This window comes from Pleurodeles waltl, chromosome 4_1 (assembly GCF_031143425.1).
Source record: "Pleurodeles waltl isolate 20211129_DDA chromosome 4_1, aPleWal1.hap1.20221129, whole genome shotgun sequence".
Lineage (NCBI taxonomy): Eukaryota > Metazoa > Chordata > Amphibia > Caudata > Salamandridae > Pleurodeles > Pleurodeles waltl.
The window spans coordinates 398,775,711-398,799,684 of NC_090442.1; the positions used below are offsets into that span (position 1 = coordinate 398,775,711).

The following is a 23,974-nucleotide window of genomic DNA, read 5'->3' on the forward strand; positions in this document are numbered from 1 at the left end:
AACCTCAGAGAGACATAAAGAGGGTCAACAGACTTGCCTGTGCACCATGCCACAAATTTCTCCCACAAAAAGGCGTGTACCGTTTTGGTGGCGGGACACCTGTCTGACAAGATAAAGTTACAGACTTCAGGAGATAGGTCAAAAGCTGTCACCTGTCGCCGCTCAATCTCCACGCAAGATGGCAGAGAGTGGCAAGTTCTGATGCAGAATCCTCCCCTGCTACTGCAACAGAAGATCCTCCCATAGTGGCAGACTGATCAGAGGATCGATGGACATGCTCAACAGCTCGGGATATCAGACTCTCCTTACCCAGTCCAGAGCCACAAGGATGACTTGGGCCCGGTCATTCTTGATCCTCTTCAGAACTATGGGCAGAAGTGGTATAGGTGGAAAGGCATACAAGAGGCCTAGTTCCACTCGAGATGAACAACGAATACAAGCAATTACTGTATTGGAAATTCCAAAGCGCAATACTGCTGACACTGCACGTTCTCTGCAGAGGTGAACAGGTCCAACCAAGTCTCTCCACAGCTGAAAGAGACCTTGCGCCACCTCTGGATGGCGATGCCATCCGTGATCCGGTAGGCATTTTGGGCTGAGTCTGTCTGCTCAGCCGTTCAGCGAGCTCAACAGATGTAGAACCTCCAGGGATTATGCCCTGCTGTTGCAGCCAAGCCCAGAGGCACAGAGCCTCTTCACAAAGGGTCCACACCACCCTGCCTGTTGCAGTACCACACAGCGGTGGTGGTGTTTGTGAACACCTGAACTGTCTGTCCCTTGAGAGAGGGAAGAAATGCTTTCAATGCCAGCCGGATCGCACGGAGCTCCAACAGGTTGAAGTGGAGCCCGGAGAACAAATGCCTCTAATCTCCACCTCTCCCAGATGGCCACTCCATACCAGGAGTGATGCATCTGTCACTGCTATCAGATCTGGCTGGGGAAAGGAGAGGGATCTGCATCAGACCCAATCGTAATTCATGAGCCACCACTGCAGATCTTGCGCAGTTACCTTCTAGATCTGGACCTTGTTGGGAGAGATTCCCCTGAAGCTGTGCCCACTGGAACTTGAGGGCCACTTGCAGAGCCTGCATATGCCATCTGGCATGTGTCACCAGCAGGATGCAGGAGGTCATGAGGCCCAGCAGCCTCAGAATAATTCTCACCGAAATCCAGGATAGAGGCTGAAACATCGCTATCGTAGCCTGAATATCCTGGAATCGCCGCTCCGGAGGATAAGTCTGAAACTGCACTGTCAGCAAGCAAGCTCGTCAGTTTTCGAAATAGGGGAAGGCTGAAACGTCTGATCTGCGCAGATGAGCTGTGACCACCGCCATCACCTGGGTGAACACCCGAGGGGGCTGGTAAGACCAAAGGGGAGCATGGTGAACTGAAAGTGCTTGTGGCCTACTGTAAACTGCAGGTAATGTCTGGACAGGCAATATGGGAATAAGCGTCCTGCAAGTCCAGCGCTACCATCTAATCTCCTGGATCCAGGGTACATAGAACCTGAGCCAGAGTGAGCATCTTGAACTCCTTCTTCCAGAGGAAGAGATTGAGGGATTGAAGATCTAGGATAGGGGGAAGGTTGTTGTCCTTTTCGGGAACAAGGAAGTTGAGGGAATAACAACCCCAAACGACTTCTAGCACCAGAACCCTCTCTACAGCTCCCTTGGCCAAGATAGCCGTAACTTCCTTGCTGAAAAGGGACAAGTGATCCTCCATCATCCGATTGTAGGAAGGTGGCATGGAAGGAGGTGTAGTCTGGAAGGGGAGGGAGTAGTCTCTTTGGACTATCTGCAAAACCTACCCGTCTGATGGATTGCCAGCTGAGCAGGTGAACGGGAATCCTGCCTCAAACTAGTCCCTGATGAGAGAGGATCAGAGTAGGAAGGTTTAAAGGCTGCTGCAGAGGTGAGGTGGAGGACTAGCCGGATCCACAAGGTCTGTGGATCCCACTTCCTCAGCCACACAATGGCTGGGCAGCATGCACGGCATGGTGACTGGATGAAAACAGACGCTATTGGAGATCCGTAGCCATGAAAGGGGCGAAAGGCAGACTGGGTGGGGATGTGGGGCTGCTGCATTCCCTAAGGACCTGGCCGTAGCCCAAGAACCCTTGAAGCGCTTGAGCACTGAGTCTGCCTTGTCTCCAAAGAGACGGGTGCCATCAAATGGCATGTCCATCAAAGATGCTTGGATAGCCCCTGAAAAGCCAGACATCCTCAGGAAGGCATGACGCCTCAAGGCCACTGTCGATGAAACCGCTCTGCCTAGCGAGTTGGTTGTGTCCAGTTTGCAACGAATCATAAACTTAGCTGCATCTCTCCCATCGGCAACAGCCTGAGAGAATCCAGCTACGATCGAAACGTCGACTAATATTACAGCCAAATTTAGGCCTCCTTATTCAAACCCATGAATAGAATACTAAGCAATGCCTCTATGCACCTTTTTGAATTAAATGTTTACGACATTTGCTCATCGGCTGTATTTTGTGTTTTTAATGTATTATATGTGTGTAGTTATTCTTATGTGTGAAGTTTGGTGTTTCACTTGTGCCGTTCACTATCACGAGCACCTCGAGCACTTTGTGTTCACCTTCATTATTTAGCCCTTTGTCTTGTGGTTGCTGCTCAGTGTCTTTTATGACTGATCAAATACTCATATAAACCTTTATTGATTTTGCATATTTCCCTTCCCTAAGTCAACCTTAATTTCTTATTTTTTCTCAATTTAGTCTTTAACTATACCCCCTAAGACATTGTTGTAGATATCCATGATTACTCAGGTCTTGGCTGGGTTTCTTTGGGTATCCCCTGTAACAGTTACCTTCATATTGACTACTAGAAACCGTGATAAACACATAACCGATTACAGACTCTTTTTGGCTTTGAGTCAATGTGATAAGTTAACTGGCAACGCTATTCTGCATTTGGCAGACAGGCTAATTGCAGAAACATCTATGCACTCAACCTTCATTTAAAAGTGATCGTTTTTTAAAATCTTCTCAGAGATGAATTTTCACTATGCAAACTGCTGGTTCTTTATTTCCCATTCATTTATCTGAAGGCTTTGTGCCGAAATTAATGGAAAAGTTATTTTAGTGGCTGATGTTCTTTTGTGTAACCTTGGTTGATGTTGAGACCGGATCACATTTCTGTACATTCAGGACAATAATAATTTATTACTGTCACAAGAGATGCACAAATATTAGGTGACTACATGCCAAGGTAATTGGACAACAAAGCCCACAGAACTGCCAAGGGCTATAAGCTTCCAGTAGTTGTTTGTGCATGAAAGGTATCAACTAAGACTCTCCTCTCCATGATGGTGGCAAACATGGGGGGGGTCACCTGACTACAGCAATTGTTGTTTGGATTTGTAACCTTGAGGGGTGCCTGGGGCTAATCTGCTGTACTACATCAGAAGGTAAGTGGAGTGCTGGTCAGAGAGGTAGACGGGCCATCAACACAGGCGGGAGTCTTTGAGGTTCCCTAGATGTCTGCCTTGGTCCTGGGAGGCTGAAGGGTCAATGGAAAACTTGAGCTTCCCTTAGTAGTTGGAGTCAGGTCCCTGCTCCTCACTTGAATCTCTTTGTGAGGGGCCTGAAGTGTAGAGTGTCAGGGTTGTACAGTTTTGATCTAGTGACTCTTGCTAACGGAGGCTGTGTGCTGTTTCTTTGGCTGCTTTCTCTGTATTTTGACAAGCTGCAATGCCCATTAGATCCATACTTAAATGGTACCATTCCCAATTTTGGAGGTGATCCAATTGTTATTGGTACTTAATATCACTCGTGACTCACTCACAAAGGAGTATCTCAGCGCTATGCTGATCAGGCGAAAGTGGCACTATTTAAAACAACAATGTTTTTAACATCTTCTTAACATTCATAAAGTTGGGACAGGTGCAGATGTGAAAAGGGAGATTGTTCCAGTGATGCAGAAATGCATGAAAAAAGATCTGCCACCAAATCTGGCAGAACGAATGTGTATGGTCTGCAGAACAGCTTTATTTTAAGACCTTAACTGTCTGGAAGGCTGATAGTAGCTAGGTTTTTAGTACAGGAAAGCAGGTTGGGTCTGGTATTAGGTCTTGTGAGTAAGGCAGAGCTTAAAGATTATCTGCTTTCTAATAGGCAACCAATGCAATTTTTTCAGTATGGAACAAGAGGGCGACCGACCTGATAAATTACAGATTAGCCAAACAGCAGTATTCTGCACAACCTTTAGTTTAGCCAGCAAGGTGTCATTTGCTGCTACCAGCAGTGTGCTCCCATAATCCAGGCGACTGTTTATAAGAGCCTAGACTAGGGGTTTCCTAGAGATGAAAGGGAAAAACTTTTTTTCAACAGCCTCATTGTGGCAAAGCAAGTGCTGCATGTAGCATTCATTTGATCCCTCATTGAGAGTGCTTGATCTATTTCTATTCCAAAATTGCCCACCACTTGCCTGGGAGAAGGGGCTAGGCCAAGGTCAGAGGGTCACCAGTCAGCCGGCCAGCACTTGTGAGTTTTGCCGAACAGCACAATCTCAGATTTTTTACTCTCCAGTGGGAGACAGTTGTTAACCATCCAGCAATTTCCCTCATGAAATGCGCAAACTGGTCTTTTACCTTGTCTGGATCAAGACCAAAAGAGATAAGTTGAGTTTTGTCTTCATATGACATGATCTCCACACCACATCATCTCACAATTTGTGTCAGAGGTGCTACATAGATATTAAATAGTGTTGGGCTCGGGGACGAACCCTGGGGGACACCTCTGTTGGTAAATATCTTTCTTGGCTTAAACAGACCCAGCCAAACATGTTAGGAGTGGTTATCAAGGTATGTGCCTGCTCTGCCGCCTCCACTTCTATGTTGGCAGGTTTTTCATATGTTTGTGCCCTAGAGAGCGCTGTGCTCTGTTTACCCCTGGTGGTGTGCTCCTGAGGTTGCGTTACTAAGGTGTCTGGGATACTGTCGGATTTTGTTGATCTGGACATGCTGGGATCCTTGATTTATTGTACTACACCTTTGACTGTCCCTCGCGATATTATGTGCACACTAATGAACTTCTTTTGTTTACTATCCAGCCCCTGGGGCTGTTCTTGTTGTTGTATGGTAAATTTGTATAAATAAATAAATAAATAAAAAATATTTAAAAAAAGGAATGGTTATCAAGGGCGTCTCTGAGCCAGAGTAGCACTCTGTTATGAATACCTGCTTCATGCAGTCTTCAGATAAGGATGGAGTAGGAGACCATGTTGAATGCTGCATTCAGATCCAGTATTACTAACATAACCAGGGTTCCTGCATCTAGAGAAAGTCTGATGTTATCGGTGACTGCCAACAGCGCAGTTGCAGTACTATGTAGCACCCTGCAGTACCTGATTGTAAGGGGTCTAGGATCTTGTGTTCATCTAGAAAGGATGTTCGTTTCTAGAATTTTTACGAGTTGAGGAAGCATCGAGACGGTTCTGCAATTAGCAAGGACTCTGGGGATGGCTCAGGGCTTTTTAGGAAGTGGAGATACTTGCACACAATCGGCTGGCACTTAGCAGAAGTTAAAGAAAGATTCAACAGCGTTTTTACTGATGGAGCCAGGCAGCTGGCTAGGCTGGTCATTATCCTAGATGGACAAGGATCTAAGGGAGAGCCTGATTTAGCAAAAGTTAGCATCTTCTGCACCTGCTCCATATCACAAAGTTCAAAGACCTCCAGTACAGCCTTGGCATCTGGATGAGGTTGGCACAGGTCCAGTACTGACCTGTGTTAGTACTGATTGTTCTAAGCTGGCAGGAAAGCTATTATAGATGATGTTGATTTTATCTTTAAAAAAAATTGGCTAAGGAATTGCAGAGTTTCTGAGATGCCAGAGTGATAGAGTCGTATGACTCTTACCATGGGGGTAAGACTGCTGGTTTTCGGGTGGCAGGACCACCATGTGTGGGTGACTGAGTCATTCCCTCACTGGTTGGAAGCTGTCCGCCTGATCTTTTCAGCTAGCGAGCAGCACATCACATAAACCTAGGAATTAAAGGTGATTTGTGGCAGCTTATAAAACATGACGCTCTGACTCCTCAGGGAAGTTGTGGTTGGCAGATCTTGTCCCCTTCTCTCATTTGCACAAGTTTTACACCTGCAAAGGCAGACAAAGAGATGCAGGACAGTTTTCAATGTATTTATTGAAATGACAGCATTCTATGATAAAATATATGTGCTCTGATTATTAGGAGGATCAAACATATCAGTGATAATTGTGACCATTAGAGAAAAACAGATAAACAGTCCCAACATCCTGGAATAAACATGTGTCTGGGAATTCTTACCTACACCCTTAGCATCTACGGGAGAGCCTAGTAGTGATAGCCCTTTCTGCCTGTACTAGTCCATGGAATGAGCCCCCGCCCCATACCTGAAAACAGGGGTCTGCCTGCTGTCTCCTTGGTTGGCTGTAGAGACAGAGCAGAGATTATCAAAGCTGCAATGAAGTGGCACACAGCATGCAATGGCTCCTCTGGCTGGAATGACCTCTCTAACCTCCTTTGGCCTGTGTGATGTTTTCATAACAAAACGTGTTGTGATCTGAGAACAGCCCTGACGTGATAATGTGTCTAGATGTTGAAGGCTGGCTCTGCACTCTTGATGGGACAATACTAAAGTAACTGTCATGTACAGCCTTGAACAGAGGCACAGGGTGAAATGTCATGCAAAGGAACTAACTACAATGCTTTCGCAGAAAAGTAGTTAATTAAAAAATAAAACATCCCCGCTAAAAGCAAGTCATGCTAAAATGAAATAAATCAAATAAATGAAATACCTGAGTAAATGAGAGAGCACAGGCCCCATGCCTAAGCTAAAATAAATGTCCCCAAGCAAGGTGCTAAAATGAACCCACGACAATAGCGGCACTGGTGCAAGGATTCAGGAAGCTATTCAGCTCTTTATAGAGTTCATTTGCGGAATTGCCCACTAGGGCAACTGTAGAAGTAATGTGCGCTTTCCGCCCTGATCTTATTTTGATAGTCGTTTAGCATGGCCAGGTAAGCTGCTTTATCTGCAGAAGATTTAGTGGAACTGCATCCCCGTTCCAGGTGTTTGCATTTTGTATTTTCTTGCTGAAAATTGTTAGAACACCAGGGTGCCTCGTTTCTTGGAGAAGAAGAGGAGGAACAGGGTTTCTTAATCAGGCTATCTGATTGTAAGTAGATGTAAGGGAATCATGATAGGCAGCCAAAGCAGCATTAATATCCATATGAGATGTCAGAGTGGCAGGCGTATGAGCTTCCGAAAAGGAGGCAGGAGTGACTGCCTTCTATGAATGGCGGTATCTACTGGCCTCTTTCTTGAGTATTACTGGAATGTTTTTGCATGGAATAGAAAACTTAATTAGGTAGTGGTCTGCCCATGCAATGAAAAGAGGGGATTTGCTTGTTACTCCTGCTACATTTGTGAAAATAAGATTTAGAGTGTGCCTTGCCTTATGCGTTTGGCCATAAACTATTTGTTTAAGCCCTAAAGTTTCCATCTCAGCTAGGTGTTGAGACACTCCTTGGCTGTCGGCGTTCTCACCACGATAGTCGAAATCATCCTGCAGGAGAAACTTGTCAGAAGCTAGCATATGTAGCATAATGTAACCAATATATAGACAGATATACTAATATCTGGCTAAACTCTTTCTTAGTGCCAAGTCAGAGCCCCCCCTCCAGACTTTAGTCACGGATATTGAGATTTTAGAGATTTTAAAGATACGCACCTCAATCCATTCTGAGAGTAAGGAGTCAACTTATGTGACTTTTACAGAGTCATGCAAGGCAATGGAAATGCCCCCGCCCGGGCGCTTTTACAGATCTAGTTGAACCAAAGAGTAATGTTCTAGAGTTACTAATGAAATACTAGGGAGTGCAGTATACATGGCCAGGTCTCGATAAAGAAACATAGGTTGGGGCAATGGTATGAAACTAGATCCCGTATTTCAATGGAGTGCTTTGCCATACACTTTTTGTTGCAGTAAGGGTCATCTATCTTTTCTATACTGTTGTCGTGTACGAAAGTAGTAGTGCTGGCATTCTGCTTTGGAGCCTTTATAGAAAAAACTTTGTCAGAGACCAGAAACAGGCGTATATGAGCAACCAGGTTCCCAGCACCTGGTGTAGTCAAAAAGTCAGAGCATGAAAAAACTCATTTTTTGCAAATACCAGGTCCTTCTAATAATGGAAACTGATGATTAAAACATGAGGTGAGACTATTAGCTTCAATAAGAGCTGCATGAATTAGTTCAAGGGAGAAGTACTTCCATACCATACTACTGGCCATGCTGCCAGAGATCTGAAGGATCTGTGACAAGATGGGTAGGTGTCCTGGGGTAGTCCAGGCGTGGACGGGCACAGATGGGCTTGCCTTTGACACACCCGCTGTGGGCGTCTGCTCCATGTCCGTGCCCTGCAGCTAGTTAAAGAAGACTTCCAGTAAAGGGCCCAGCATCTAGACCGCCGACCTGCCTAAAATGGTGGCAGTCTAGTGGCCGACAGGAAATGAAAAATAGAGAAAAACAACTCTCTTTGCAACAAAAGGCATGGAGCCACGGCAGAACAGGGAGCAGAAAGTAACCAAAGTGATCAATAAAGTGGTACAAACACTCAACAAATAGTGAAATAAAGGCAATCTTAATTTTCACGTGTACCGAGACAAATGTTTTCTTGGTGGTCATTTTGGGAAGTAACAGAAGAGTGAGGCAGCATCAATCCAATAAACTGAACATGCATACGTTCCTGCAGAGGCCCCCAGATGGAGAATGATGGTGCCATCCTGGTAGGGACCAAAGACAGGGTCTATAACCCACACATCAGAGCTCTCCCTCGGGGAGATGTTTGCAGTAACTGACTTAGATGTTAAGATTGCTGAAGAAAAAAAAAAAACTATAACCACCCCTAGGTGAGTTTCAGTATCGTCTATCCGGTTGAAAGGGAGACTGCCTGTTCATGGCTCTTATCTGCTCTTATTTTGGTGGCACTACAAGCACAATTCATAGGACCCTACATATCATGTTGTAGGTGCCTTGTGTCAGCCTTACTGGGGGGCCTCTAACTGGAAGCGCTTTCTCTTGATGGGAGGTAATAGTTCCATATTTTGTGTCAAAGACATTATAAGCATGTGAGATTCAATGCCCAAAGGATGATAAATGACTGGAATGAAAGAGACAGAGTGAAGTAGAGATTTTCCAGAAAGATTAAAGAATTATTTGGGGGCAACAGAGGCTTCATTAGAGAGATCAATAGTTGTGTGATTTACTATAAAAAATGTGGAGTTTGAGGAGTTGGTGGGATCTTCTTGTTATTTTTTTATGTATTCTTTTTTGGTTTGCTATAGTGCAAACACAATCCAAGGGCATTAGAGCACTGTACAAGAGGAGAATTTCCAGCAATTATTAAGAATATACATTTATAATAAAACAAATGAAATTCAAACTACTGACCCACGCCTACAAAGCCCTCCACGACCAAGGACTCGTCTACATGAACCATTGCCTAAATTTCCACCTACCTACCATCCATTAACCTCCGCACACATCGCATAGACACTGCGCATCTGCTGCTGCGCACCACAGGACGCTCTTTCTCCCACCTGGCCAACAAGTCCTGGAACACCCCTCCCCTCCACATCTACATGTCACCATCACAGACAGTCTTTAACAAGGAACTTAAGACCTGGCTCTTCGCCGAAGACCCGCAGCACAGTGCCAGGATACGCCTCTAGGTAACAAGCCACGCTATAGAAATAATTCCTGATTGATTGACTTGATTGATTGAAGGAAAAGAGAAAAATCAGACAGAATGATCCATAAGTGTTCTTTGAGAGTGTGTGGGAGATCACAAACTCAAACACAGCCTAGGTATCTTTTGAAGAGAAGGATCTCAAAATCCTTTTTAAATTTTAGCATGGAAGGAGATCGTAAGGACGATTCTTGCTGCGCTTTCCAAGAGCAGTTGGCTCTTATAACATTATCAACAGTAGGTGGAAAGCTGCAGGAGAAGGGACTGTGTGTTTCTCCAACTCCGCTGTAAGTCAGAGATTTTCAGTTTTCCAGTCAGGTAGGCAGGTGAAGAAGAATGCAGGGCCTTATGTATGGTGGAGCCAGTTTTAAATTGAGCTCTTGTCTTTACTGGAGGTATAGCAGAATGTATGTGACAGTTAGATTTCTTGTGGCCCCACTGGCCATAAGAAATCTGAACGTGTGGCCACAATAAATCTGACCACAAACTCACAAAAAAATACTGATGCATGCAGAACTGCTATGAGGGGAGCAATTGGTGCTTTAGGAATGCCAGAGTGAAGCAAAAAGCAAGTTTCTGTAGTCTTGCATGGAGAAAACCACTGCCTGAAAAAACTGTTTTTACATCTTGTTTGGGAAGAGAAGTCCAGGTCCCCCCAGAGAAGCCTTAGCTGGAACAGAGTGCTGTTGGCCAAGGCAGAGATCTGACTCTGAAGAATACGCAGACTGTTGAGGATGAAGACAAGTAACTTTGCATTCTCAACAGTGGTTTTTTGGCACTCTAGGGCAGACAGGGATTCTAACCACAATTGTACAGATAGCCTGGAATTTTTAGAAGAGATAAGAAATTCTGTTCTTTCGGAGTTAAGTTTAACATGATGAGATGACAATCAGATTTGAATACCTGCCAGTATTAGAGAGATGGAAGATTCCATCTATGGTAGGGATCTCTAAGTAGCTCTGGGTATCATGATCATACAAGTGGACTAGGGTGCCAGAGCTGCTAAGGATTTCACATAGTGGTTTAAGGTCGAGGTTAAACAAGGTTTGTGAGAAGATCGAGCTAAACCAACTGTTGCATGCTAACTCGATTCGAGACAGAGCTTCCAATCTTAAGTAATTGTGAATGGTTTGTCAGATAGGACATGAATCAGTAAAGAACTAACCTTCATATGCCCATTCGATTCCTCAAAATGCTGATCAAAGCATGGTGGTTAACTGCATCAAAGTCAGATGATGGAGGTCGATAAGAAAAAGTAGACATGTGTTTCCAGAATCATCAATGATATGCAGCATGGAAGTCTGTGCTGTACCCCTGTCTGAAGCCTGAACAGAAAGTATCTATGATGTTGTTTACATGGGTGTGTCAGGACAGCTGGGATGTTACACAGCTTTTTATCACCTTGCATAAGAGGGTGAGGGTAGAAAGTGGACGGTTATTTTTTAGGTCAATGAGATCCAGTGATGATTTTTTTTTTCTTTTTTCAGGAGAGAAGAGATTTGACAAACTTTTGGAGAGTCTTTGAAAATACCTGGCACAAGGGAAGAATTTACAAGGGAGAAACAATCAGGGAGGAGCTAAACCTTTACTGAAAGAACCAGAGAGAGTCAGAAAAGTGACATGACCATTTCACCTTCAATATGCTCTCCTGTAGCTCTGACTCGGAAACTGGGTCAAAAAGTGACCAGGATTGCTGCGCTTTGGGAGTTAAATTATCCTAGGCGATATTGTCTGAGATGGCAGGCAGGGATAGCTCAACAGTTTCTATTTTTTTGTCAAGAACTCCACAAAGTCACTGCACAGAGCCTCATGTGCTTGGGTGTCTTAGATAAAGGATTGTTGGACTGCCTAATCACGTTAAATAGAATCTTAGGTCTATTCTTTGCAGACAAGGAGGAATCTGATATGAGTTGACTTGGGTCCAAAGAGGTGGTGTTTGTAGCTTGTCCTGGCAGCTTTCAGCCTAGCCACACTTTGTCATGAGGGTTCATTCAGGTCATTAGGTATTACATTTGTTTCTGGTGATGTTGAGTTGGGGATTTACAGAGGCAAGATCTGAGTGAGCCTTGTTTGCAAGGACATCAATACTGATGTTTATTTGTGTCCCTGAACCAGATCTGATCCTTCTTTGGTTGACCAAAGGTCTGAGGCAGCTAAAGGTCATTGAAAAGGGGATTAGAAGGTGATTGGACCAATATACCAGGATGTGCTGTGTTTTTGAAGTTGCGTGTGTGATGTATTCACTGTTTTTGCAAATGGTGGCTGATATGGGGTTTAGGATAATATGGAAGTGGTGCTAATCCAATGGCTGGCGATGACTGAATAACCAAAGGCCCTGTGCCTTGCAGTATTTTGTCATGGACTGTGAAAAGGTTACGGAACAAAATAATAAAAAAGGGGGTGGTCTCCCAGTTTGTTATTAAGCGCAAGTCAGAATTGGTTCTGCATCCAAAAAAGCATCTCATGGACCAATGCCACCAGGAAGGTGGAACTATTTGAGAAGGGGTGCCATTTTGTCTGAGGTTAAGTCTTTAATTTACTGTAGAGTGGACGTCAAATGACCCCAATGGATGTTTATGGCTTGGGACCAGTAGGTCCCACAGTCCCATTGGAACCAGGGGTGCTGGAGGTGTTGCAGCCCTACCAGATAACCTCGAAGAAATGAACATTAACAATGAAGAAGACTTTCCATGATTGTCTCGCAGCATGTAAAGCAATTTCAAAAACAGCTGATAATTCTTTGAACATTGTGTTTCGTTTTTCTGAAAAATAATGAAGATTTTTGTGAGTCACTCTTGCAGGAAGACACCAGGAGGGTGTGAAAGGAAGAGGCTTGAGTTGAGTTGTTTGATAGCACACATGCAAACATGGCAAACTACTTGGATTCCAAACAAATCTTTTAAAAGAGTCCGAAGATAACAGCATCGTTGAAACATAGTGTGGCTCATGAAGAGTTCCATTACATATGAAGTGGTAGTACTGAATCCAGTAAATGCGACTGTGTTGCAGTATTTACCAGGCGTATTCTGTTCTTTCTGACCTGGGAAAGATGGATAACCTGGTCATAACACATGTTTTTCTCTGTTCTGAACTGCGGAACTCATGATATTACAGTGTTTCCCAAGACAAATTCTGCTAAGTTTTCTGCGACAACATTTGTGCTGGTTAAAATATGCATTTTAGCACATACTGGAACACCAGTCCAAGCACGCATTTCAGGACAATACCCAACACTCCACAAATATTTCGCCATATATTTGTTAAATGTACTACTGGACTGTGAACTTTAACTCCCTACACTCAATGGGAACCATTCCTTAAGAGTGGCTCGACAAAACTGTTATTTCTGTTCTGGAATTTCAGTTACTGGGTGTCCCGGCAATTTGCAGATGGGGAAATAAAAGTTTTATGAGATTTGGGGGAATAACATGTAGGTGCGAGTGCTTCCATAATGATCGCTACATGTTGTCCGCCAGATTTCCGGCAGCGCCAAAAAAGTCAGAAAGAAGCGTAATTTATAATTCTGATGTGCCTAGTAATAGGCCCATCGGAATGTTTAGGGCTCTCATAGGAGGATCTTGCTGTTTATGTAGCATTTGGATTTTTCACAATCCTATGTCTTTTCTTAGCTGATGTCACTGGCCAGCACTCTCACTGTTTCCTGAGAATGGGGAGGAGCGATAACTTAGGAAGGAGGAATTAGAACCAAATAAATGTAGTCGGTTTATATCGGAGGTAATGGGAGGTATAGATAAGATGTTAAATAGTTTGATATTTAGCGTATAACTAGAACGTGAGGTGGGGGGCTAAGCTGCGAGTTTTAGGATCTGCCCTGCAATCAGTAGCTTAGTGTGAGCCCTAGCCTCTTGACTAGTCATCATAGCGCCTGGTAAACAGTCACCAACTGGTGTCTACAGGAGGAGGCATACCTTGTCGTCAGGCTTGTAATCTGCAACTGTTCCTCGGACGTAGTGCACAAGGGAATCGATCAGCCCATCGCAGTCTCGCATTTGCTTCCTCCCCTCGGGGCCCGCTGAGCTCATATTTCTGAAAGGCAACAATTAAGAGAGCTGACAAATTGCTGTCTAACAAAGTCTCCTCTGCAGATGATTCAAGTGGTGTCCTGCCGCCTTCCTCTTCTGACAGAAAACGCTGAAAAATTATGTACGTGCACGTACACACATATCACGCCAACGTCACACCAAATTTTAAGCATCTCTTTTCCTACTTTTACACAAGCAAACATACGTTACTCACTTTTGACTAAGCCGACATATCAACATTATGGATATGTGGTTCTACTGAGCAACGTACAGCAAACAGAGGAACAAAACACACTTTTCTAATCATAACCCTCCAGGTACTCAATTATTTTCTAAAGTGAAACGCATGCGGAAAGGTGTAGTCAGTCAGCCTTCTGCCACATGCTACGATACAGGCCTCACGAGCTCAGTCTTACTTGTTGATACAATGTGGCAAGCATGTGCTCTGTAAGGCACCTCCACTTAAGAATAAAATCTTTTAAGTGTGTTGGAATGAGCTCCAAAGCAGCGAACGCAAGTTGACTTCTTCAGTAGTAAAGCAGGTAAAAGGATTCCAAGCACTGCGTGTTTTATTAGTGGGAAGTAAGCAACTAGAAATGTAAAATCTAGCAAAATACATCCTTTCAAAATTCAAACATGAGAGACTGAGGTTACCTGGGAAACAAGTCCTCCATTTCCCCAACTTTAAATCAGTCAGGCGAGGAGGATCGTTTTCCATACATTTAGAGATTACCAGATCTAAACGTGAGAGCTGGTTAAATACAGATTAAGCCCTGACACTCTATTCTCGGTCCCCGGTATGGCACGTAGAATACAAGGCGATGCGAAACGTGGGGTCTTGGATGTCCTCTCGTGGGCGCGCGTTCTTTGGATGCAGCTATTGGTTAAAGTTGTTCATCCACTTCAGTGAAGAAACGGAGTATTCCAACCTGGCACTATGACCTACCTTTATTGCTTAACAGTCTAGGTCTCAATAAACATCATTTTTCTACTCAAGATCGCCTCCACTGCCATCACCTGAATGAGCAGACTACAGTCAGCTGCAGCAGGCGCCACACACCATTTGTAGCTCAGGCCACTCTAATGCTGCACAGCACTTGGTTGTTTACAAATTAGGAATGCACTTTATAAAAAACCCACATACATATCCAGCAAGCCTCATAGTATACTACTGATAACACAGCTCGGGTGCTGAATGAACTCGCTGCATAATTTGCATTTAATCTTTGGTTATGGGTTATATTTGTGATAAAAAAATTTAGACGCATCATAGGAATGCTGCAGAATACAGCCCACCATGTAACGTATAAGACAGCTCAGTCAGTCAAGAATAAATGCATTTCGGTTCTTACACATACTCTTACAACAATAATACGACTATTAAATAAAAACCCAAATCCATACAATTAATTTTGTAAATCATTTTAAAATCAAGATATGCAATCTTAATAGCACAAAAATTCATAATCAGGACAAAAAGGCATTACGCATCTTGTAAATGTATAGTCCCATGGCTGCATAACTCATTCTATTTTTAATTTATCTGGCACCACCAACAACCTCCCTCCAATATGGCCAACCAAGGGCAGTAACAAGAGACAGAGGCAGGCACTGGTGTATGCTGCTGATCTTTTGCCTTTACCATCTCGTTTGTGAATGTTTTTCTGTGTGAAGATATGATACACCCACGCATCCAGTAACAGTATTGCCATAGAAATTCAGCAATCACAGTTAGAGTTATTTCAAGTAACTGTAACTCGCGACCCGCCTGGCACAGTTTTTTCCTCAATAATGTGAGTGCTAATGTTTCATTTATATTTTTAATAATAATAATGGCGTTATGGAAGTTGTTATGAGTGCTGTAATATCTGGGGTAATTATCAGTGCATGACGAAGGCGCGAGCTAAAGTTACCTGGGGCACAAGTTATAGTTACTTGAAATAAATAACTATAACAGCTGAATTTCTATAATTTTGTGCGAGTAAATTCCGAACCTAACTATGAAGTCCCCGTAACCTTTGTTTTTTCAGTGAATTTCTATGGTTTATTTAACATAAAGTAATTCTAATTACTATATGCCATCCCATCCCCTTGGACCTGGCCTTAAAATATATTACATATTATTATGGGAGGGTGACTGTGGGCCCCTCTCCCTAGGTCGATCTTGGACCCAAGGACCCCATCACCTGGGGTCCAGCCATGTCACCTTGTAGCATTGGGGACCGCGGGGGATGCCTAAATGCCCCCACAAACCGAGCATGCTCCCTGCCTCCAGCAGGAGCCGGCATTGCTGTCACAGACAGGGAGCTGCTAACCATGTAGCTCCCTGTCTGTGAGAGCAATCCTTTTATCGGGTTCCCTGGCCACATCTCTGCGGGCAGGGTAACAGACAAAAACTCCACTCTGAGCAAGCGAGAGCTGTTTGACAGCTCTCGCTTCCTGGCAGCAAAGTTGTGTTTGCTCTGACTGGGAGGGAGCTGTCAAAGCTTACGCTAAGTCAGAGAAAACAGCTATGTCCCTGGGGTAGGCATACCGGGACATAGCAGGAGCTGACCCTGGGGGTGGAGATCCCCAGGGCCATTATCTACTCCAGGGAAACATGGGGTGCATGGCCCCCCCATCCTTCTGTTTTCACAGGCCGGCCCAGGGGAAGTGGTGGTCCTTGGAGCTGTACAAGGGGTACATGTACACAAGGCCCCTGTTACTTTAAGTTAGCCTCGTGGAGGTGGTAGTCCCCTGCTCAAAAACCCTATGGGAATTAACATGGGGAAAACATGTGTTGGGACCTCCCCTTTTTCTTGGCCCTGCTTGACGGCTGCTGAATTGCTATGATTTTGTGCAAGTAAATGCAGAGCCTAAGTATAACATCCCTGTTATCTATGTTTTTCTCAGTGAATTTCTATGTTTTTAAAAATTCTATTCCCTAACTATAACGTCCCTGTAATCTTTGTTTTTATTCTGTGAATTTCTATGTTTTTTAAAAACTTAAAGTAATTTTAATTACTTTACGTTAATCCAGCCACAGCCTGCAGCCAACACCCTATAACCATCCAATCCCTGCCATGCACAGTCTTTCACTGTGCCCAGCGGGGGTTGGCCAAAGGGCCTGCCTCAGCTTACCCCCTATACCCACTCAACCCCACCACCCATGAAGTGTTTCTTTGTTTGGTGGAGATGTTATCATATTCCTGTGCAGGAAACGCCCTGGGGGTCCTTTTAGTAAGCTGTCCGTCATCCTGGAAAAATGGCGGGAAGACATTGCATACCACTAATGTATATGTGGTGGGACCAAAAAAGGCTTTTAGGCCATTTTACATACTTGTAGTTTTTAAAAGGAAGAACACGATCTCTGGTCTCAGCAGTACATGTCAAGACTGAACTAATTTGTCACAGTCACTATATGAGATATTGTGATCGAAAAAAGCAAGGGTACAAATAGTTCCATCAGGGGTTACAGATAACTTTTCAAGTTGGACATGCAGAGAACATGCGCAAGAATTTTGTACCAGAATGAATCCCACATTACGTATTTATCCAAGAAGAGGCCATCTTTATTTTTATTTTTTTATCTTGGAGACCGCGGGGGTAGCCTCAAGGCCCCTACAGTCCCAACTGGCTTCCAACCTCCTGCGGGGGCCAGCATTGCTCCGGCACTCAGGGAGCTGTGAAAATGCAGCTACCTGAATGCGGGAGCAATACTTTCATCTCTTTCCCTAGCCACATATCTGCGGGTAGGGAAAGAGATGAGAACTCCATTTACAGCAAGCAGGAGGATTTTGACAGCTCCTGCTTGCTAGAAGCAGACTGTTTCCTTTTGTTTTTTGCTGAGCTATCTCTCAAGTGTGGGCACATTTGGGAGATAGCAGGAGCCGGCGGTGGTGGTTCCTCGGGCCATTAATGGCTTCAGGAGGTGTGCTGTGCAGCCCTCCTCTTCTCTTCTGCACGGGCAGGCCCCGGAGAGGTGGTCGTCCTTGGGATTGTATATGGCCCGAAGGGGGGGGGAGGGAGAGCACGCATCTCCCTTTTGCAAAAATGTAAACGGCCCTGGCGAGATGGTGGTCCCCGGGGCATCTGTTCAGCACCCTGCTATAATTTTCTATTTGCCCCGGGGAGGTGGTGGTCCTCGGGCTTTCATACAGCCACAGGAGACAAGGTCTGTGCAGCCCCCTCTCCTTAGTAAAAAAAAAAAGCTTCAATGTTATAATGTCTTAACACATTTCTCAATTACTTCACTATTCTATCATATATTCTGTACATATTCAGTAACTGCACAAATGCATCTTAAGTAGTTTTCGAAAGCTAACCAAGATAGGCTTTATTTTAAAGCTCTGAAGTAAACCTGTCTTTATTTCAGTTCTCAATATCAAGGGGGAAGTTCCACCCCTCGTCATTCAAATCTGAGAACTGTAAAAACTTCTAAATTAGAAGACCAGAGCTCAACACTTGCCACATAGAGAGAACTGTTTATGTGAAATAAGCATATTACAGTGGTTTTTAACCTGACTCCTGTGGACCCTCACTGAATCATTACAGGAATACTGGGACCACCACTTAGTCATTACTGGAAGCCAGGGACCCCTGGCCTAAGCAATTTCAATGATTTGAACAGCAAAACAATACACCAAAAATATAGCCACTCAAGCATTCATCAGCCACACACATTATGAAATGTTTATGTAATTCACAAATTAAATAAAATCAAAATAATTATAATTTTATTTCGAAAGTTGGAGCTTTGCTAAATTCAATTACGGCCACTGATCGTCCATGTTCTATTCTGTTTCACTCACTTGCACTTCTCCCACAAATCAATCTAAAGATACCAACTTAGGCCCTCATTATGACTTTGGTGGTCTTCTGAGAAGACCGCCGAAGCCACGGGCACCAGAAGACCGCAAGTGCTGGTGGTCTTCCGATCACCATATTACGAGGACTGAAGGATTTCCACCACATTTTGGGTGGAAATCCTCCAGTAGTCGTGCTTGTGCTCGGAGCCACAGGGGCAGTTCCACCACCAGAACTTCACCAAATGTATTACTACCTGTAATATGGCCTGGCGGGTGCTGCCAGTGGAGGAAGCGCCCGTTCCCTACCGGATGACCTTCTCGCCAGACAAGGTAAGTCGATCGTCTGACAGAGGATGGAGGTGGGAGGGTGGGGGTTATTGTGTGTGCGTGGGTGTTGTATGCATGTGTGCATGTATGTGTGTATGCGTGTGTGTATGCGTGTGTGTATGCGTGTGTGCATGGGTGTGTGCATGGGTGTGTGCATGGGTGTGTGTATGCGTGTGAGTATGCGTGTGAGTATGCATGTGAGTATGCATGTGTGCGTGAATGCATGTGCGCATGGGTGAATATGCACGTGTGCATGGGCGTGTGTGCATGGGTGTATGTGTGCATGGGTGTGTGAATGTATGCATGTGTGAATGTCTGCATGCGTGGTTGAATGCGTGTATGAATGTTGAAGACAGTGCGTGTATGGATGATGAAGTGAGTGTGTGTATGAATTTTGAGGTGAATGCGTGCATGTCAGTGTTGGTGTATGAGTATATGCGGAGGTGCATGTGGGTGTTTGTGTGCGTGTATGCAGGGGGTTGGGAGCGCTGTACTAGAAGAGGGGGTGGGGAGGGAAGAGGGGGCGCTGTACTAGAAGGGGGTGGCGTGAGCTTTTCTGATGGGGGGGTGATGGGTTCTGGCTTGCGAGGGGGAGGGGCGTCCTCTGCCAGTGACAGGAAATAAATTTCCTGTCACTGGTAGGCTTTCCGCCAGGGTTTTTGTGGCGGTGCTACCGCCACGGAAACTCTGAGGGAAAGCCGGCTCCTAATACCGCCAACAGTCCTCATTGGACCGCCGGGTCAGAGATGCTCATCTCCAGCCTGGCGGGTCCAACTGCCCTGGCAGTATGAGCGGGGATGTGGCAGGTTGGCGCACTCATAATGTGGCGGTCTTCATCGCAAGCCTCAGGCCGTGAAACCATCAACGTGGCCCTGGCAGTCAGAACACCGCCAGGGTCATAATGAGGGCCTTATTTTTTAGCCCCAGACTTCAAATTTGTTCACATTTACAGAACATTTAAAACATTTAAATTTACTTCTTTATTTATATACACTTTATGAATCTGTTAATAATATTTAATTTTCAAAGCAGTTGCAGATCCCCTTAGTAAGCATCCCTATGCCACATGAGGTGAACCACTGGCAGACAAGACCAATTACTACCATTCATATTACTCAATAAGAATATCACTAGCACGTGAAGTTTCTGCAATGTTGGTGAAATATGTCCATATCTGGAATCCTCTGCCTTTTTGTCTGGCAGCAGTCTGGAGTAAAATGGCGCACCCTCAACCATCATGATGTGGTCTTTAACTTCTTTAAAATAATATCGTTCTCACTACACTAAGAAAAACATTCAATGGAAAGAACCCAGTCCCATACATTTTCATCAGACTTTCTCACTCTAACAACCAGGTGTTTTTCTTAGGTGGAGTCCCGAAACACTCCTTTTAACTAGGTCCTACATTCTATCTTTTGACCAAATATATTTCCATGAGTACTTATAAAATCCAAATATTTGATCAAACATTATTTTATGATTACTTCACAGACACAAGGAGCTTTGCCAAAGTCAGTAGATCTGGCCTTGGCAAGTTTGTGTGGTAGATATAAAAAAAATATTGCAAGCATATGCACAAAGTACAGATAGAACAAAATAAAAAATGCAGCCACTTAAAAAATGGACGCCATATGCGCAGAATAAATATTTTTAATTGAAAAAGTTCACTAATATCCTATTATTAACCAGTCTTTCAGATGTGTTATGCATTTTATTATCATCTGAGAAAGTACCAAGAATAAATCTCCAGCTAATCAAGCACTTAACTTGCAGACAGCTTCAACGTTACAATGTCCTTTAAACACTTTACAACTGGTGTCAGGTGGTGCTCAGCTAAGCTAGTGATGGGTGCACTAGTGTTTGAAGCGGGCTACCTTCCCAGCATTATCTTTCTGTATCTGCTGTTGTTGGTCGGACTGACGTTGAGTCCTAACACCTAACACCATTATTTGCTTCTTCTACTGACACAGTACTAGATGCCATTTTGGTATTGTTCTAGTTTTCGAGCGGAACTTTGCCTATTTAAGGCAGTCTGCAGCGAGAAACACAAAGTGGACGTGCCAGTGGGTGTGCCAAAGGCATACCAAAGACAGGCCTGTCTAATCTAATTTGTGCTCGTCCATGCACAGCACCAGCCATGCTGCCTGTTTGGATATAGAGGCAGGTTCATCGAAAATTCATAACCCTCCAGGATACATAAGGTACTCTGAGGAATAGTTCCTAAAGGTGGGGGCGGACTTGCTGGGCATATCAAGTTTTACTATTAGGGATGCAGCAATGACTGATGGCAAAATTATCAAGAGGAAGGACACTTGCCTACTTTGCCGTTCTAAGCTGAAAGACATTCACAACCCACTAATATGTTAGTTGGTAGCATCTAAAAATCCAAGGATGTTTGTGAGCCATCAGCTACCAGCAGCATTAATCAGTTGAGGGAAACCATGCAGACATTGGCTGTCAGGCACTCAGAAGCTAATGGCTCCTTAGTTAAAGATAATCTCAACATTAACACAGCCTTAATAAACAACCATTCTTTAGTGAAACATGCTAAAGAAATTTATGATTTACTGACTTTAGAGAAGATGGATCATACAAGAGAAACCTGGACAACAGATGATTCAAACTGGATCTGTTAGTCCTGATGGTTTCAAAATTATAAACCTTCCACACATTCTACGTAGACAAGGTAGGCTGATGATCCTATTCAATAAGAAATAGAATTTGAAAAAAAAGGAGTTCTCTCAGGCAGAGCTACTAGATCTGTCCCTAAACCTAACTGCTTAAAAATCTGGTGCAGACATTGTTTGCTACCTACCTTCAGGCCCTCACACTACATTTTCAGAAGTTATGTGATGACTTCAATTCTCCCCTGCTTTTATGACATACACCCTTTTTTGTATGAGGTGATTTTAACATTGGGGCTGATGTTTCATCCAGTGCGCATATCACGAATTTAATTCGTTAATTTAATTTATTTATTCAACTTGTTTTTGGTCCTCCATATAAAGAGGGCCACACACTGACTTAATTTTTGCGCTCTCTGGACTCATCCTGACAGATAAATTCAAATTCCTGGACTGGACTGGTCATTTTCTTTTTCCTTTTTACTTCCAATCAACTGTGAATTTGTGTTCAAGCGGTTCTAAGAAAAAAAGCCTTTGCTTGACAGTGGGCCAAGTACTCGCTGCCAAGGCTCAAATCTCTACTGGCAACTGTCGAGGTGGAGTACTCTGCCTATCAAAACTGGATTCAACATACTCTTGAGTCTGTTCTTCCTAGAAAGAAAGAAAAAAAAAAAAAAAGAGTACAACAATGCTCTTCAGTTCCTTTGTACAACTTAGTTAGATCTGCCAAGTTAGAATGTAAAAAACAAAATGGAATACATTTTGGCGAGTTAAGTATGCAATGGAATCTAAAACTAAATGCCATCCTGAAAGCATATAAATAGCTTATTGTTTCTGCTAAATCAGATTTTATTATGCAGGAAAGACTTGAGGCCCCTAATGTAGTTAACAAGATCTTCTTTAGTACACAAACACTATCAAATCCGGCCTGCACATGACAGACATTTTGTACATTCCCATACTGTTTGTGACATGTTTGCCAATTTATTTGAGGATAAAATTAGGAATATTGTGGACAGCTTTGGACCAACAGACATACAAACCTCATGGCCAATCACTGCCAGTATTGACACTGATAAGGGTAAGGAAACACTAATCTTGGAAGAATTTGACCAAATGGATCTCAAAACATTCTTGCAAATTGCCAACTATCTCCTCTGGAACCCCCCCCCTAGACTCTCTATGTTCCAGGGTCTGAATGCCACTTTCATCTGGCCTAGGCTGCCCTTTACAGGCTATATGTTATCATTCTTTTTCTATGGTCTTGGCTTCTAGGGAATGGAAAAAGACCATGGTGGTTCACAAAAAAACCCACAGCTGACATGTCAATCCTGGATAACGTTCGTCCCATGTGTCTTTTGCCATTCTCTGTAAAGATCTTGGTTAAATACATTAATAAAGAAAATGATACTTACCCAGTAGACATCTGTTTGTGGCATGTAGTGCTGTAGATTCACATGCTTTGCATAAGTCCGCCATCTAGTGTTGGGCTCGAAGTGTTACAAGTTGTCTTTCTTCAAAGAAGGTTTTTGGAATCCCAGGATTGAGTGACTCCTCCTCTTGGTAATACTGCACATGGGCATCAAGTCTATTGTTAGATTGTTTTCCCACAGGAGGGTGAAGTAAAGAGTGTATTAATGTATATGTAGATATTCTGTAAAGAAATGAGATGTCTTTGCAGTGTGTACATATTTACAATATATTGTACTACAACAGTTACAGGCTCCAAGGGAGGAGGGAAGGTGCATGTGAATCTACAGCACTACAAACCACGAACAGAGGTCTACTGGGCAAGTAACATTTTCCGTTCAATGGCATGTGTAGCTGTAGATACACATGCTTTGCATAGACTGTAAAGCAGTCCCTTCCCAAAACTAAGCAGTGGTTAGCCTCTAGGAGTTGGAGTAGTTTGAAATAGTGTCTTAAGTACTGCCTGTACAACATTTGCTTTTTGGCATGATAACACATCCACACAGTAGTATTTAGTAAATGTGTGTGGTGTAGACCATGTGGCAGCTTTACATATGTCTGCCATTGGCATATTCCCAAAGAATGTAATTGAAGCTCCCTTTTTCCTAGTGGAATGTGCTTTAGGAGTTACTGTTAACTGTTTTTTGAGCTTTAAGATAGCAAGTTTGAATACACTTCACTATCCACCTGGCTAATCGATTTTTGAAATAGGATTACCTTTGTGAGGTTCTGAAAATGCCACAAAGAGTTGTTTAGATTTTCTGAAATCTTTTGTTCTGTCGATATAGTACATGAGCGTTCTTTTAACATCAAGGGTGTGAAGAGTTCTTTCAGAGACTGAATCTGGATGTAGAAAGAAGACTGTCAATTCCACTGACTGTTGATATGACAAGGTGAAACCATGTTTGGTAGGACTTTTGGATTTGTTCTAAGAACTACTTTGGCAAAATGTAAGCATTCACTTTACAAGAACC

At 43.7% G+C, this 23,974-nt stretch overlaps 1 protein-coding gene across 2 annotated transcripts in view; it reads right to left on the reverse strand.

The window, feature by feature from the left end:
* Positions 1-23,974, reverse strand: part of PKP2 (plakophilin 2) — a 468,963-nt gene that overhangs the window by 141,413 nt on the left and 303,576 nt on the right. For both annotated transcript variants that reach the window (XM_069228624.1, XM_069228623.1), the window contains exon 7: positions 13,679-13,796. In XM_069228624.1, the coding sequence (XP_069084725.1) occupies positions 13,679-13,796 (118 nt within the window). The remainder of the gene's footprint in view (positions 1-13,678; positions 13,797-23,974) is intronic.